The sequence below is a fragment of the Passer montanus genome, unplaced genomic scaffold (genome assembly GCF_014805655.1).
Source record: "Passer montanus isolate IOZ18808 unplaced genomic scaffold, ASM1480565v1 scaffold32, whole genome shotgun sequence".
NCBI classification, from domain to species: Eukaryota; Metazoa; Chordata; class Aves; order Passeriformes; family Passeridae; genus Passer; species Passer montanus.
In genome coordinates, this window is record NW_024367930.1 from 5,479,874 (window position 1) to 5,497,445 (window position 17,572).

General features: G+C 39.2%; 1 protein-coding gene across 1 annotated transcript in view; it reads right to left on the reverse strand.

The window, feature by feature from the left end:
- Window positions 1–7,774: 7,774 nt before the first annotated feature.
- SUSD5 (sushi domain containing 5) overlaps window positions 7,775–17,572 on the reverse strand; it is a 38,229-nt gene continuing 28,431 nt past the window's right edge. The window contains exons 4-5 of the mRNA XM_039715140.1: window positions 17,350–17,538; window positions 7,775–9,163 (exon numbers count right to left, since the gene is read on the reverse strand). Coding sequence (XP_039571074.1) covers window positions 7,884–9,163; window positions 17,350–17,538 — 1,469 coding nt within the window. The 3' untranslated portion in view covers window positions 7,775–7,883. The remainder of the gene's footprint in view (window positions 9,164–17,349; window positions 17,539–17,572) is intronic.

The following is a 17,572-nucleotide window of genomic DNA, read 5'->3' on the forward strand; positions in this document are numbered from 1 at the left end:
AAGAACAAAAATCCCCTTGAACTCAGAGAAGGATACAGGATTTCATCCTGTGCTTTCCTCTTTTGCTTTCAAGGATCAAGCCCTGCAAGTGGTTTCCTCCTGCTTGCATCAAGGGGAGATGAGCAGTCGGTGCATATGAGCATCCATTGAGCATTCACCTCCTATGATGGAACTGTAATTCAGCTAAAAGAAATTCAGCTGAATCTACTCTGAGTTTTTGAAAAGGCAAAGCATGATCTACATTAACTTGCCAAGTAGTTGCTCCTATACTTTATACAAGCTGTAGTAGTCTACACTATTGAGTGTCTATAAGGAATAAGAAGGAGAATCCATAGGATGAGGTTTCAGTGTCCTTCAGCATATGGCAGCAATGAAACATTTGAATTTGAGTGTGAAAGAGGTTTGGAAGATCAGATTGCTTTTTTAACTGCTTTAGTATAAATCACAACTAATCCACCAAAGTTGATGGGCAGACTGTTTTAATCTCAAAATAAAAATCCATCCAGAGCCTTTTAACTTTAGGAGATTTGCCCAGCTTGGCTTGTGGTAAGGAGACCAGAATCTGGCTTGCTGTGTGCCTTGAACTGACAGAGGGTTGTATGTATCACATTTCCTCACGGTTTTGTTCTACACAATATTAGCACTCCGCTCATTGTAATTTTATCTAAGAATTGAAATTTGCTTTTAAAAGTTCTTTACAAGCAGTTGATTGTAAACCATCACTTCATGCCATGAAAGACATGTAATATCCTACTGGGGTAGCTTCTCCAATTTATCTTTAGTTTTCTCTTGTTGGAGATATGTGTATGCTCAAAGGAGAGGTTACTGCTCTGGAGTCCTCTTTTGTCCTTCTGCCTTCCAGCCTGCTTGGACAACTCCAGATTTTGTCCTCAGAAGCTCAGCCAGTGGTGAGGGGAGACCTCATTGCAGTCTACAACTTCCTTGTGAGGGGAACAGGAGGGACAGGCGCTGATCTCTGTGGTGACCAGTGACAGGACCCGAGGGAACAGCCTGAAGATGTGTCAGGGAAGATTAAGGTTGGATATTAGAAAAAAGATTCTTCACCCAGAGGGTGGTTGGGTACTGGAACAGGCTCCCCAGGGAAGTGGTCACAGCACCAAGCCTGACAGAGCCCAAGAGGTGTTTGGACAATGCTCTCAGGCACATGGTGTGACTCTTGTCACATGGGCCTCTGACCCTCTTGGTGTCCTGTGCAGGGACATGGAGTTGAACTCCATGGTCCTTGTGGTCCCTTTCACCTCATAATATTGTGTGATCCTGTCATTCTGTGACAGCCAATAGCTTAGTCTTCGATACTCTAGCATTCAAATTCAGAAATGTCACCATTAAAAGGTGTGGAGCTGGTTATTATTTCTCTCTTGTTAAAGAACTCCATTCCCCTTTCTAGCACTAATTATCTGAGATTCCTATTATGTTTTTTAAAGAGCAAAGGACATGGTAAAATACTGCCATTTTTTCACTCCACCAGTAAAAACTAAGCACCAGAGTTACCTGCTTTGTGATTCATTTGACTTCAACTGATTACAGTGGGAATACATTTGGTGCCTATGAACCCTGATTTTTCCTCTTCACTGAACAGTGTTCAATGGTTATTGCAAGTCTCAAGTATTATCAGTTTTCTCGCAAGCTTGTCATTTGGTCTTCAAGGCCTCCTTAGCTAATCCTTTCTCACGTTCACTCATTTCCTCAGCTCTTGATCTTGCAGCTAAACTCCCCTCCCATTGTGTCTTCTCAGGTGGGGATTTCATGATTTACTAAGATGTCCATTAACCAATTATTTATTTTTCTTAAGCCTACTTAAAGTAAGTCTGAGGTCCTTTACATTTGACTTAACTTGAGGAGGCAACTGATGCTCTTGAAGCCTTGTGAGATGGCACCGTGATCCCTTTTTCATTTTGTTCAAGTGTCTGTGGATTTTTTTCTGGCTTTCTTAATTTCCACTATGTATAGTCTGAAGCCAGTTCCATCTTAATAAGTACAAGTAGTTCTCAAACCCTTGTTCTTTTCTGATGAGAAATAGCTCCTCTTCCAGTTCTTCAGTATTTATTGTGGCTTTTTTCAGCATTCTCAGGTTCTTTTAACTGATTTTTCTTTTCCTCCTGCTATTGTTAATGCCAACATTTACATGTGACTGTAATAACTTAGTGTCTCCTTCCACTTCTCTGATCCTGCCAACTCTTCTTGGGAGGCAGTGGGAATATTCCTGCCTCCCATCTGCCACCCCAAATTCCTGCAGTTGTGAGTTGTCTGCCTCAGATGTTAGCAGCTTCTGCCTAACCTGATGGGATATTTAGATTTGTCTCCACTTTTGGCAGGGTTTACAGTGTGATGCTGATGCTCATGGGACCATCACCTGCTGAACACACTGTGTTCATGTGACAGGTTTGAATGCAGCATTGGTCCTGGGTCTCTGTCCACCTTGGCGGTAGTATTGCCTGTTGCAGAGCTGTACAGCAACACTTTTTAATAATTACTCTCATTTCTAATAACAAAGCTGGCTATCCTGGTTGGAGCTGCTGTTGGCCTCTGATGCTCTGTCAGTGCTCACAAGCAAGTCTGCAATAATTCCATCTGCATGTTGTTCCGTCACCCTTTAGAGGTTAATGGTGGGTGAAGTCCATTCCTGGCAGATTCCTAGCACAGGGGTCTGCATGCATGGGAGTTCTGAGCTTGTTTTCATGTTGAATGGGGTCCTGCATGATCTGGAACTGCTTGGAAGCTGAAGATTAAACTGAGTCAGAAACAATGTCACACTGAGGTGGATATTTGTTTAGGTGAAAAATACAACACTGGCTTTCAGGACAGTGTTTCTTATGTAAGCACTAAAGCTTGGGTAAGGGAAGACATGCACAGGATGGAAATCAGCGCATTTCAAAGACTCTGCTAAGAGTCCTTGTCAAATTAATGCCTACTCTTGCTGATAGCAATTCTTTTTATTACTGGCTCCTTGCAAATTCATCCTCACAAATGGCAACATCCATTAAAAAAAGGAAGAAGGATGGTAGTGATTTTTCTCCTCAAAGCTTAATTTTGCTCCAATAAAAGAGCATTTGAGGCTCCATATTTCTGTGCCTCGGCAATTCCTATTGCCAACAAAATCAACTATGAAAAACAAATACTTTTAGAATGATCAGTTCTGGCAAATTCAAAGGGAATACAAATGTCCTGCTGGGCCCTTTCATTTACCGTAGCAATCCTGCAAGCAGACCTTCATTACTTCTGTTGACAAGGCATGAGCCAAAAGCAAATTCAAATTGCTCCATTTTCCAGAGCTTTACTGCTTTGGAATGCTAGAATATAAACCCAAAAGTCAGCCAGTTGCTGTTCTTAATTCACCCAAAGAGCCCATCCAACCAACGAGGTGTCATTTCTCCATACTTTCCAGGCAAACTATCCCCCTGAAAATCTGATAGCATGTCCTGCTTTACAAAGGTCTTTCTCAGTAAACCATTAGCATCAATATCCACCATTTATCTTCACATCCTTTACAGTGAATTATTGATCTGTATTGATAATGGAGGCACACTTAGAAAATCTTTCCATTTCAAGAGAGTCTTTATGAAAAATAGTTTAAATAGCATGCAAATTTTACAGCTCTGAAAACAGAATTGTGATTAGACAAAGATTTGTTGGATTATAAAAGTACAAGTGTTTATTATGGCTGGTACTGAGAATAAACAGTTGCCTGCATATGCCAGGTTCTATGGAAATATGTTTTTAAGTTCTAATGTGAGCTGTAAACCAAAGCTACTTCAGTTAAAAAAATTCAATACTTAAACTGTGGGGAGGAGTAGTCAGTGCCAGAGAAAACATTCCCATTTAATAATGTTTGAACATAGAGCTGTGATGCAGTTTGTAGCAAGGCAGTGAGAAAAACCCACAACTAATCCTTCATTGCAGCTGTCTGAACTTTTGGTCGTCTGCCATACTTTAAACAGCGACTTCTTTTTCCCAGTGACTCAAGACTTGAATGACCTAGTGTGGAGAGTTTAAGCTCTATACAAAAAAGGAGTTAAGTAAGAAATAGCCAAAGTAAGTTGGGTTGCACACCCCAGCAAATCAGGGGTTTGTATCTTAAGTCCTCTTCAGTGCCTAGGAAAAAATATTAAAATAAATAGATACATTTTTATTTATTTATTTTTGGCAAGGAAATATTCAGTGGTTTAGCCATCCATCTCTTCTCCTTCCCCTCTTCTCTCTCCTTAAAGTACTGATGTTATATGGAAATGAAATTCTGTAGAGAGTTTGAATTTTGAAGTTTATAAATGCTAACCTTTCCTGCAGAAAAACTTTCTAAGCTTTCTTTGATTATTTTTAACTTCTTCTTCCCATTGATATATCTCATAAGTAGGTATTTTCAGCATCCTGAAGTAACAAATGTGTTTTTTTCCTGATTCATTTGCAAAGCAATGGAACTTTCTTACTTTCAAGTGGAAATATGGGAGTCAGAGAAGTAATTTTATATGACTGTTAACTTTAAAGGAAAATTTTAAAAAAGGGGCTTTCTGCCTTTGCCCCATTCTCACTATTGCTTATCTGAAAAAGGATTAAACAATTAAGTGTTATCCTGAGCTGGTGGAAACCCTGTATTTTGACAAGTCTAATGATAGTGTAATAATTTCTTATTAAGGGTAATTTTTACAAGGTCATTCAAATTGGTCATCACATATTATGATCTTTCACAGATATGTATTATGTTTTATCTTTGCATTGCAAATTATTTGATATAAAAAAAAGGTAAATCATTAAAGAAAATAATCAATCTATGCTGTGTCCAATGCCCATGGCAACAAATCTCCAGCACAATAGCTTTTGAGGTACAGTAAGCAATAAGGCAGTACAACACAATAACCATGTATAAGCACAGAAATTGAGGGGATTTCAGCCCAAGAACTTAGCAAACACCTAAAATGCATGAAACCCAGTGTTTCTGTACAAAGGGGAGCAATCTCCTTTTGGTTGTGTGGGTTTGAACATGCAAACACTGCCAGTAGCTGTGATATCACACCCCATAGTGTCGCTTTTCAGCCTGCTGAAGAGAATTTGTACAGTCTGTCCAGACACCGTAGCACAAGGTCTGTATGAAATGGGGGCCAAGTTAATAGATTAACAAAGGAAAGGAGAGGAAAGTGAGATGATATCCCAGTCTTGACCCCAGTGGGAAAATTCTGACCAGCCTGTTGTAACATGTGGTTTCCCTAGAAGAGAATGATATGTAACGTTTGTCACAGAGTAACAGATCAATGGCTGGATGTCACCATCACAAAAGCACTTCTGGTATTCCCCCCCTTTTTTTCCTCTCCTAATTTCAGCTTTGATTTCTAATTAATTCATCTCCTACTCTATTTTGACCTTATCATGTTAAGATTTGTATTCATTGTATAATGTGTATGTTGCTTGCCATTTCCATTATCTGTGATTAGCCAAGTTTCACACACAGAAGGAAGTCTAAGTCAAATGTATAATTGAAGAGCTGTTTATCCCCATCTGTTTATTGGTTTTCCCAAACTTCCTGGTAAACTGAATACTGTGGATACAAACTGATGATGCTGCAATGTTTGTGGATACAAACAGATGAAGGAGGATAAATGTTCTAAAGAAGAACTGGGCTGCCAGTCTAAGCTAAACACATTTTAGCTAATATTTTTAATATCAAGGTGTCTTCTACAAGAATTGTGAAAGTAACAAGGCCTATCTTTTCTCCATAAACTTGTGGGCAAACTGGATAACTTACACAAAAACACATGCACACACTTCCTTTCCTGGTGTTTTTGTAACTTGAGTTTTATTTAAATACCTCCAAAGCATTATGTTAATGTACACTTTCTTCTGGTTCATGAATAACAGGTGTTTCTAAGTCTCAAATAAGATCTTACAACTTGTGTTTGTAATTATATTTTGAATCTCATCTTTACACATTTGGTTCTTGGGACAAATAGAATTGGCTTTTCATTTAGAATGATGCTACACAGAACTGTAACACCTACTTGTACCTTTCAGTTAAGCAATATTTTGAATGGATGTTCCTGTGTTTATTTTTCAGCATATTTCCATGGGATTACAGATGATATGTTTTAGTTGAGTTAACAGTCTCCATAAAGTTACTTGGTGTGAAATCCATTGTTGGGTTTTTCTTTTTTAACTGCTTTTGAAAAATAGTTTACAACAGAAATTTTGAGTTATTTCATAGTGTAGAATGCATTAAAAGCATAAAGTCGTGCATAGGTCAGAGACATATTTACAAATCTGTACAGTTTCTGTCATTTTTATTTACTGTGGCTCTTGCCAGGCAACATGATTCAACTCTTACCCCTCTGAGGTGAAAATCTCCAAGATAACCCATAGCCATTGTCTAAAAATGCTTTTTTTTTTGCTTACGAGCTCTGAGATTGATGGCTGCATGTAAGATGGGCCCAGTTCTGCACTCCATTTCATAAAGCCTACCTTCCATGGAGTTAGAGACGATTACCACCCAGGCACCTTTTCCTACTCTTTGACTAAGGCTGAATGGCAGATGAATTTATTTCTGACCTGCAGATTATTCACAGTTGCCAGACTTCCTCTTGTTCATTCAGAAATGTAAGGAAGAACTCATACTAAACTCCCATGAACTATGCTAAGGGATTCCAGAAAACATGTTCCCCTCTCTTCCTGTTTATTTTAAGAACTGTTGGAGATGGAATGTGCTGTTGGAAAAGCCTCAGTGCTTTTACACCAACACCCAGTCTAAAAGCTGAATGCATTTTATCAATTAGATGCAATTTATTTCTTTCCCAGGTCTGCTTTATCTTTCAAACCATGATAAGCCCATCTCCCAAAGCCAATGTCCACCCCTCCAGCCAATGCAAGAGCAGAATGGTGAAAAATCAGTCCTTCCACAGAGTTCACATGGCAAAAGTATTACACATGGCTTCAGTTGCCAGAGGTACTAGTGGCTGTGAATTAAAGTTCAGTATCTTGGTCAGTCAACATCGTGTTCAGAAAGCAGCCGATTTTCTATAGCATTCCCCTGGAAAGTGCTTTATCAGTATTTGGCTCTGTAATGAGAGGCAACTCATCATAACACCTGCATTCAAAGGTGCTCTGACTCCTCTCCTGCTCATGCTCAAGGAAGAATGGCACTTACAGTATTCTCTGAATTCCAAGGAAACATCATCATTTCTACAGGAAGATTAGTTATGAGAATGGCATTTCTTCACTAAGGCTAAAAGAACACCTTCCAGAAAAATAGCATAACAACCCAACATTTGTGGCTTGTTAAATTCACAACATTGAAGAAAATGACCTTAGTAATCATTGCAATAGTATCCATTAAAGTCTGGTAGCAAATAGTTTTTCTTTTTAAGACACATCAGGTAATAATTTGTTATGGTGGTTTATCCTGACCAGTTTGGGCAGGTTCTAAAAAAGGAACAAACACCAAGTGTGTAGTTGCTCCAAAAAATCCTTTTTCCATTCTTCCCTCCTTCTTTTTCTCTTCCACAGAGAACAGACCAAAGTGGCCTGACCAGCCCTACCATTACATTATAACCAGGTAACACAGAAATTAATCAATTAATTTATTATTAATAGGAGCAAAATGTAAAAGCGGAACAAATTGAAGATGTACTACTGAGCACACTGTGTCCTGCTGGTGTCTCCAAATGACCCTTGTGATAAAAATGTACAGATTCTTTAGCTCTGAAAAGTCGAATATGCTAGACTGCAATTTCAAAAGGATGAAATCTTTTCTGTCTTCTATGTTCTTCTCGCATTTTTTTTTCTTCTGCTTTCTGCACTGCTGGATTTTAGCATCCATGAGTCAAGTGATTCTTCTAGCATCAGTATGTTTTTTCTTCTGATCTCTGCCAAAAGGCCCCTGGTTAGACTTTCTGCATTTCGATGTGCTGGTGGTGGTAGTGGTGGTAACAGTGATGTCTGGGCTGACACCTCCCATTTAGTTTATAAACAGAATTCTTCTGCTGCCTTTTTTTGAAAAACCACACTGCCAGAACAGCTGCAACCAGTAACAAGCAGAGGAGAATCACTATTACTGCTATAATAGCACCTTTACTGGACTTGGGACAATCCTCTCCTTCGCATGGCTCAGAAGTGGGGACGGGCTTTTCTCCAAGGCCCTGGGTGAGATTTTCTTGCTCAGCTAATTCCTGGGACGCTGTGTCAGTAATGATGTCTGGAGCTGGTGCAGTGGTTGCTACTTGTTCTGGGTAGGTGGTTGTGTCTCTTGGTTCTGTGTATGGAGTGTGATCAGAGGGGCTGGTGGTCACAGAGGTTTCTGACATGGATGTTTTTAAGCTGCTGATGTCAAACAGCATCGTTGTAGTGGGCTCCTGAGTCACAGTTTCCAGAGATGTAGCCAGATGTTCCCACACAGCATCACCATAACCCCTGCTGACACTGAAGTTCTCCAGACCACTCACTGATGTAAGTGGCACCGCTGTCTCTTCAGCCCCTTCCTCATCTACTGCTGTTGTTGCTGCCACAATCTGTGTCTGACCTTCCTCTGGAGCTGGGCTGCCATTTCCCAGTTTTCTTACTTCCACGTGATTTGGCTGGTCAGTCGTGAGGATGATGTCATCTTCTGTTCCCATTGAACCATCGACTTTATCACCCTCTTCATCATCCTCTACCACTTCTTGTGTTACTGGATATCCATCTAACCACGACTCGTCAGTGATGGCGACTGCATCCATCACTGTCTTTGTATCATTAGTTGTGAGAATTGGTCCAATGGGGAAATCCTCACTGTCATAAAACATTTTGGCACCAGGTTCATCATAGACTGTCTTCACACCAATGTGGTTATCACCTTCAGAAAACTGTGCTTTAGTGGAATCATCTGTCTCTTTCTCTGGTTTGGGCTCACTGAAAGTTTCTGATGGAAACCAAAACAAGTTTTTTTGGCTGAGGAGAGACACGGGGGACTCAGTTGGTGCCTTGCTTCCTTTTTCAGAAATGTCTGTGTGCTGAGTAACCCCATTGGTACTTCCAGTTCTTCCTTCCTCTGAAGTTTTACTGAAGGAAAGCTGTATTTGCTCCTGCTCAATTTCCTCTTTGCCCTTGCCATGGTCATTCTCGGCAACATGTATTGATCTGTCATCAGGAAAGTTATCTTCATAGTCAATGTGTGCCTCGGTTTCATCTAGAAAAATTAAAAAAAAACCTCATAAGCCAACATTTCATTCTCTGTCAAAGCACTGAGCTAATTTATTACAAGAATCCAAGAAGACAGGTGCAATGCAAAGTGTCTTCTAGGCAGTATTTTTCATTCTGTGTAATTGTTTATTTGGAAAGAGCATGGTCCTTGAGCTGATACTCAGTTTCAAGGGTTTTTTTAAAAATCACAATAGGTGTCAATGCTAACTGCTCCAGTCTTACCTTTCCAGATTTAAAAATTAATATAAATAACTCACTGTCTGCAGTTAGAGGACTTCTTTTGCTTATTGTTTTCTCAAACCATTTGTTTCCCTAGTATAACTCTTTGTAAGATTTGAGGAAAAAATTTCATCCTATTCAAGCAAGAAATTTGTGGAGAGAAAGATATAGCAAAAAAATTAATCAATTACTAATTGGTAATTTAAAAAAAATACCCCAGACAAAACTAGAAGTTTTAGAGTGACTTCATCCCTTTTGAGCCAGATGACTTTAAAGAATTATGTTCAGTATCTTATGCTCAAGACATCAAGGCATGTTCTTATCAGTATACTGCTTTTCTTCAAGCACATTGGTGTTACAGTGGTACAATGTCTGGGGCCAGAACAATATTTCTTATTCCATAAGAGCTCTTCAGAGCTGACTGAGGCAGACTCCACCACCAAGGCTGACACTGAGTTCTGCTTGTTTTTATCTGAAGAAAGCAAGATGCACCCTGAAAGGCTAGAAAACTCTGTCTCAAACACTTGAAGCTCAACTCCTAGTTAACAAGATAATCCTATCTGTCAGTAATCAACTCTCAGGCTTCCAATTTTAAGGAATTCAATGTTGCCACGGAGAAAAGAGAAAAAAAAGAACACAGAACAAAATTGGTAAAAAGCCCTGAGTGCAGCAGAGCAGTAGATTAATTACAAAGCTTGAGTTTGATTTAGAAATACTCAACAGACCTACCACTGATAGCAAAATAGACTTGACTCAAAGCACAAAGCTAAATGTTCTGGAATTTGAATAGAATAGTGCATTGTACTTAATCTTTCTTCCACTATTCTAAAGCCTTAGCTCAGTGAAAAAATTTCCAAACTAGACAGGGTGGTTGATTTTCAGTTCACACAAGTTTTATTCCATAGAAAGTTGATGTAATTTCTGAGATTTATGCTGGCATTAAAAGTCATAAAAAATAGTGCCTTGGGATATGGAAAATAAACTGAATCATGGTGAGAATTTTTCTTTTTAAGAGGGTGTTTAGTCTTTTATGAAGACAGTGAAGCAATAGACCTGGCATGACATGGGAAACAAGAGATTAATAGGAGAACCTGTTTTACAGATCACTGCATTTGTAAATCCTTATCTTTTTTGCCTTTTTACAGTCAACCAATTTTGAATTATATTTTCATCTGGGGCCCACCTCAATTTCCGCCTGAGTCACATTCTCCTTGGAGACTGCTTCCCAGACTTCTGGCAGAGCCATATTTGGTCTACTCTTAAGAAAGATTAGAAATATTGTCAAACCAGTCTGACCAAAACCACTTAGCAGTGATACAGCTCACACCAGCTCACTTTTTGCCAGAACAGCTTAAGCCAGGTGCCAAAACAGAATGAGCATTAGCAAAAGGTATTTTCCTTGGAATAGCATCTGGGTCTACCAGAAACCAAAGCAGTTATGCTAAGGAAACCCAAATGTGTGTCCCAAATAGCCTGCAGAGAGTTAATGCCTCTGTGAAAGCTATCATGCTGGAGAGCTGGATGTTCCTAGCAGGTCCTCTCCTCTCACAAGAAGTGCCAACAATAGACCTCTCTGCTTCCTGGTCCCAGTGTTGTCATCTGCTTGTGTAATCCTCTAGATCCTCCCCATCCTCTCCAAAGCAAGAAAAAACTTCTGTCTCGTTCGAGGATGATTTAACAGTCAGAGGAATAAAACTCTTAGAGTGGAAATCTTCCTGGTAGGACTCTCACTTTTCTAATTAATCCTAAAATCTTTTCCAATAGTATTTCAGACTTTTGCAAATGTATGGAGGATAACTCTGAATTCCAAAGCACTTTAGCAACGTATTCATGAAGCTCTGCATGGCACTCTCCATCACAATGCAGCACTTCTACTGTCAAACATTAGCTTCACTTCGTCCCTTCTCTTGCTTTCACTTTAGAATTTTTCTGCCTGGCTGGCACTCTCTTTGCATGGAAATGGTGCCTCAAACTGTTTTATCCTCTGATCATCCAGACTCCTGCTAGAAGCTGATATCTGGCATGCCTGCTTCACTAAAGTTCAACGTGTCTGAGGAGAGCCTATAGGTGTCTGTGGCATGTACATGAATGGAACATTACAATGTGAGAAGTTACTGTTTACCAACAGTTATGATCATGGTTTTATTTTTTTAATTGAATCATCACAACAGTCTGTCTTCACCTCTGTGTCTCTTGTAACCTCTATTTTTGCCACTCATTCACTTTCCACACTACGGTGATAGAGCTGAGGTTCAAACAGTAATTTTTATGTTGTGGTGAGCAGGCACACACTTCTGCAAACAAAAATTACATCCACATGCTTGTGTTTTTTCCTCCAGACCTATTTTTTAGTTAGCAGTATGAATGGGCAACTAGTATTCATCTCATGGACCAGTACCTTATGTGTGAGTGGATCATTGGTGAATGCTTAACAACTGTAGTAACAAGCTTTTTAGAGATTTTGAAGCTCTTTCCCTTCAGTGTTTCTCCTGCCATGTGGTTTCAGCCCTCTAGGAGAAGGTCCTATGGAAGCACATCAGGAAAAAACAAGAAAGTGCAAGCCCCCAGTCTATCAGAACATATTAAAGGTTTGTTGAGCCATCAATCGAGTCTCCATCAAACATGCTGCCTTTGGGCATGATCCTGACTGTAGAGAAATGAATTGGTGTTTTCTTAATGCAGAACTGGGGGAAGAAAAAGCCCATTGTAGTCTAAAGAGATCCTGAGATTGGACCTCATTATGCACTGCTCGTCACCACATAAGGGAGTCTTGTTCCCTCTCACAATCAGATTGTGGCCCAAGTTGTAAAGCTGCTCAAACATATTTTCATATTCAATCTCCCCTATTTGTAGAGTTTATAGCAGAGACTATCAACATAACTAATGTTAGCTTATGGGATGCCAAAATGAAAGCAACTATTGAGCTCTCTAACCATCAAAGGAAATACAGACGCCCTTACTCTGGAGCTTTGATTTATACGATCCTGGATTGACTTACACAGTAATAATACTCTATTCTTTCTTTCTGGGCCTCAGACATTCAAATGGGGCTTGGACTCAGTATTTGGTGACTCTGTGTTACCATGACAATCTTTTAAGTCCACCATGATTTTCTGGGGATAGACTGCATAATTTCTGCACTCCTTTTTGCTCACCTCCTCAGCACTTTCCCGAAATTTCCAGTTCCCTGAATTTTAGTGTTGGTACTGAAGAGCAACAACCAAACTAGATTCAGCTCACCTCTTATCCAAGAAGTTGTAACCATTATTTATACATATTTTTAAAACTGCTAGCAATTGATTTGAAAGTGATTGCATCTTTCTTTGTACCTAGGCAGGTCTGGTTTTATGAAGAGCCAGCCCTGAAATTAATTTATCCAAGATCAGAATTTTTCTATATTTGGTCATTGTTATATCTTCTGGCAGACTTAAGGATCAGTGAGTTTTAATTCGCTGTCTGAGTCTGAAATGAACACTTTACAGCAAGAGATGCTGAAATGACACACTACCAAAGATGTGAAGCTCAGTTAAAAGGTAAAATCCTTTTAATTATTAATTAATCCTTTTTGGGAAGACTCCAGTACTATAGAGCTTTCATCTCCTTCAGTTTTTGTTCCTAATGTGAAAACAGTAACCAAACATAAAGACAGGCAAAAACAAAGAGCCTGGTCTTCCACACTCTGGGATCAGTTTAATTTTTCTTCTAGATAGTATATTGGCATCCAAGCTCTATTTTGAGTGTTGCTATTTTAGGCAACCATAAAACGCAGTGCATATTTTATGGGTGTATTTTTGGAGTACAGGAAATTGAAACCTGATTCTATATAGACCATCATTATAAATATTTGTACTGTATAAAAACATCTTTAGCCTTAGAATCTCAAAGTAGCTACAGCAAACATTAACAAGACAGCATCTGTCTTTAAGGATGGGAAGGAAAAGGGCATGTTGACTGATTTGCTTAAGATAAGTCATATTTGTGAACTACAGCATCTCAAAGAATTATCCATTTAATTTGGATCAGGCACACAAATTTCTCTGTAGCCGACCACAGTATGTTGTACCTTTTGTCTTTTGCAACAGCTATAAGAAAGAGGATATTTTTTATTCCAGCAGAAAGCCTGCTAATATGAATAAATAACCCATCAATTTTTTTTCAACTTATTCCATTTGGCAGAATCCATTCATGCCAGATCAATACTTTACATTAATCTAATACAACCCCTCAGTGACCTGCCTGAAAAGGGAACCAAAGTTTATCATAACAATTGTTTTGACAGGCCATGGACATATTTGCTGCTGATTATATTTGTGTGTCAAAACTCTCCCTTTGCACTCACAGAATGAACGAAAAAAAGCATTCTCAAATAAGATCAAAAGCCGGAGACATTTTGTTTGATTCCCCACATTAAAAATAAAAAACAAAAAGAAATGGTGCTAGCTAGGCGTGCTTACAGAATGTGCACACATGAATGTGAACTAATATAATTTTTGAAAACTCTGGAAGTAATGTTTGAAGTAATGAGAATTGTTGAGCCATGCAGCAAGCCTGGTAGCTGCAGATTAAGTGGTCACAGTCAGCCAAGTCCTCCTTACACTGACATCTGAAGGGTGGTCCTCACCGTGGAACACAGTAGTTGTGCATCCAAGTGCTGTCATTGGAGAGCTTCCTTAGATGTGTAGAACATATGGACTCTACTGCCACAAGCATATAGCTGGAAAAACCCAAATAATCCAGGGAAGAGAAAAGACATGACATTCTTCTGAGCCAGTTTAGGGCAGAGATGGAACATGATTTCCCAGCCATCTCATCTGCCCTCTCTTTGAGGGAGCAAACTGTAGAGAATGCAGCCTAATGCAGTCCAGCCCTGACCCCTGCCACTGAAGTGTTGGTATTAATGCTTCTGATATTGAGCTCATAGTTTATTTTGGGAAAAATACCCCAAAATGTCATTTAGTAATTGTCAGTTTAGTCTCTGTGCTTGCAGGACAGCCACAGCATGGAACATATGCAACTGCTTTCAGACCTTACTACAATGTCCTTCTGAACATATTTTGTGAAGCAAATGCATTCTCTCCACAGAAATAAAAAAATAATAAATTGCAAAATCCATGTATTTCCCTGTTCTCTCCTTAAGGTTGCTTTGTTGGGCTAAATATCCCTGTGCTTTCAACTAGAACACAGTGCCTTTTCATGACAAGGAATTACAGGAAACAGAGTCACTTTTTTTATTTAAAAGCATATTAATTAAAAATTACTGTCTATTACCTGATGTGCACAATGTAGATTGCAGCCATTTGTAATGTACTGCTTCCCTAATTTCCATCATACTTTACTGTGTCCAGAATCCACTTGAATTTCCATCATACTCTACTGCATCTGAAATCCGCTTAATATAAGTCCAAAATTATTTTGTTCAGTTATGCCTATAACCAGGTTTTGCCATATATTTTGCATTGTGTGCCTATTTGATTATATACGTATTTTTTAAATTTCAATTTTCAAATCTACTGACTGTATGGCTGTACATTTATATCTCAGGTGCACTTATATTCCAGGTGCCAGAATGGACTGTATCTCTTCTTACTGGATCAAAACAGAGAGGAAAGATGATCACAAAGAGACTTCAAAGAACATTTAACTGCTATATTTAGACACTGCTATGATGATAGCTCTGTGACTCCATTCTTGCTCTGCGTGAGCAACTGGGAATGTAAAGCCAGTCTGATGCTTTTCCACAACAAGAAAAGCATGCAATTATTGCTGTTCAGTCTGATATTCTGCCTGGACAGCTGAGTATTATAATGGGGCAGTTACCAAGTAGAACAATGGTACTCAAGGTGCAACATCCTCAAATCCCAGCAAGCTTTATGAAATTGGATAGATGTCATCACTCTTCCACAGATGAGGTGGAGTAAGCAGCAAAGAGCAGTGCAGTGACTTGTTCCTAGGCTCAGAGACAGGAACAGGCCTTATAGCTCTCAATGCTCTGACAAGGGCTTTGTCCCCATGGCCCCCTTTTGTTGGAGTAAGAGCACTGGGACCATTTCCCAGTTGCTCACCCAGCGCAGATGCAGAGCAAGGGCACTGTATCATCTTACCAGGCTCTAAACATAGCGCTTAAATGTTCACTGAAGTGGCTGCACAAACATCTTTCCATTGATGTCAGCCAGTTAAGACAGAAGTGCTCCAGTCTGCCAACTGGAATATAAATTCTCCCATCATTATGTCCCGTCATTAACCTTCATAATAGGGAAGGTGTTCTCTTGCCTCAAAGCACTTAAAAATCAGTCTGTGTGCTGACTTCTGGAGTACTTAATAATTGTTCTCCTGTCTCCTATGACCCCAAAATATCAGTCAACTCTAAATCATGTTCCTTTTAATTAAATTATCTTTTTTTTTGGTTTTCTTTTTCACTGGATTCTTACTTTTAAAAAAATAATGAAACCTAGTATCACACATTTTAATCATCCTGTAAAGTCTTCTTTCTTAAAGAATTATGATCAGGAGGATTAAATACAAAATTATTAATTGAACGATTATTGTATTTTCTGTCCCATTTCTTAAAGCATTTGAAAAACAGTAATCAGAGGAAGCCACCCAGCATGAAGTCTACATTTAAATAATTTAAAAAATTATAATCCACAATATAACATCTGCTGCCAAGTTTCAGTGTTGATGTTTGTGATTTTACAGCCATGTTTTCCTATTTTTTGAAAAAATATTTTCCTCTCCCCTGCAGCTGTGTGAAAGGCTTGGGCAAAACAGAAGACTTAGACTATTTATCCAGAGAAAACAGTGAAACACAGACAACTTAAATGGCCTGATTCTTTTCCTTCCTTATTTTGGTGTAATACAGCCTTATGTATGTGTGTGATGAAGATAGCATTTCCACTAACCTCAGTAAAGGAAAAAGAATTATCAATTTAGTGCAAATTATAGGAGATTCAGACCCATTGGGTAAGTTGAAGATGTCCCTGCTTATTGTAGGGGGGTTGGATCAGATGACCTTAAAGGTTCTTTCCAACCCAAACTGTTCTATGATCAGATGCAGATACTTGTTTTTCTCCTTTTTCCCTCCACGTTGTTCCTCTATGCTCTGCACTGTTTTGAATAATCATCTGAACTGCTGTTTGTAAAACAGTTTTAGGAGCTGAAACAGTTCAGAAAAACGTGGGTGCTTTCATTCTTTGGTTTTTTTTACCAGTTGGATGGGTTTGAGAACCTCATTCCCTGGTGAGCAGACATGACCTATTTCTGCTAAGAACAAGTTTGACCTTTTCTCATCCACTGCCTGATGGTATATTCACAAGTAAAAATAACTCCTTGCAAGCCTCCAGACATTAAGGAAGATATAGGTTCTGAAATGGATATACTAACTCCAGCCCATATAGATAGATAGCTCAGATACCCAACAGCTGCTCATTCCTTTGCTTAAAATTTATCTGTTTTATCAGAAACATTACTTTAAAGATGAGATAGCCTTCTCGAAAAAATACTAAAATTTTCTGATTACCATTCTTAAATACTGGGGAAAATGGTGGGTTTATGCATTGAACAAAGTAACATGAGAAAGCAGAATTCAGATTGCATCCACATCTGAACTCATGGTACTGTTTAGCCTATGTTTAAGCAAGGGGAAAGTTAAAAGACTGCTGTAGAATTTAACTAACATATAAAGGTGTTTTTTATTGAGGGTTTAAATTAAGGAAATGTCATTTTACAATTTGCTTGGGGGTTTTGTGGTTTGGGGTTTTTTTTTGAAAAATCTTTTTTGAGTCAAGTCATTTGGTAAGAAAATCCACTTTCACTTTTTTTAATGGAGTAAATATCTGGGCAACTACTCTCGTGTTTGCAGACAAAAATCCTGAAGGCACGGTGCAAGATATAAAGTGTTTGGCTATTTATTGGAGCAAATTTTAAAAAATCATAGAGTTTTTTGGCTGAGCTCACCTTTGACACAGGCCTGGACCTGGCCGTACCACTCCCCGCAGCTGTCGCAGAGCAGCGTGAACGCCGTCTCCTTGTTGCCCATGACGAAGCCCGGGGCACAGACATACAGCAGCTCGTCCCCCATTTCAAAGCCAGTGTGGCCGTGCAGGATGGTGTGGGGGAAGGACGGCGGGTCCCCACAGGGCTTGTCTGGGAGGAAAAAAGAGATGACATTGTAAAGACT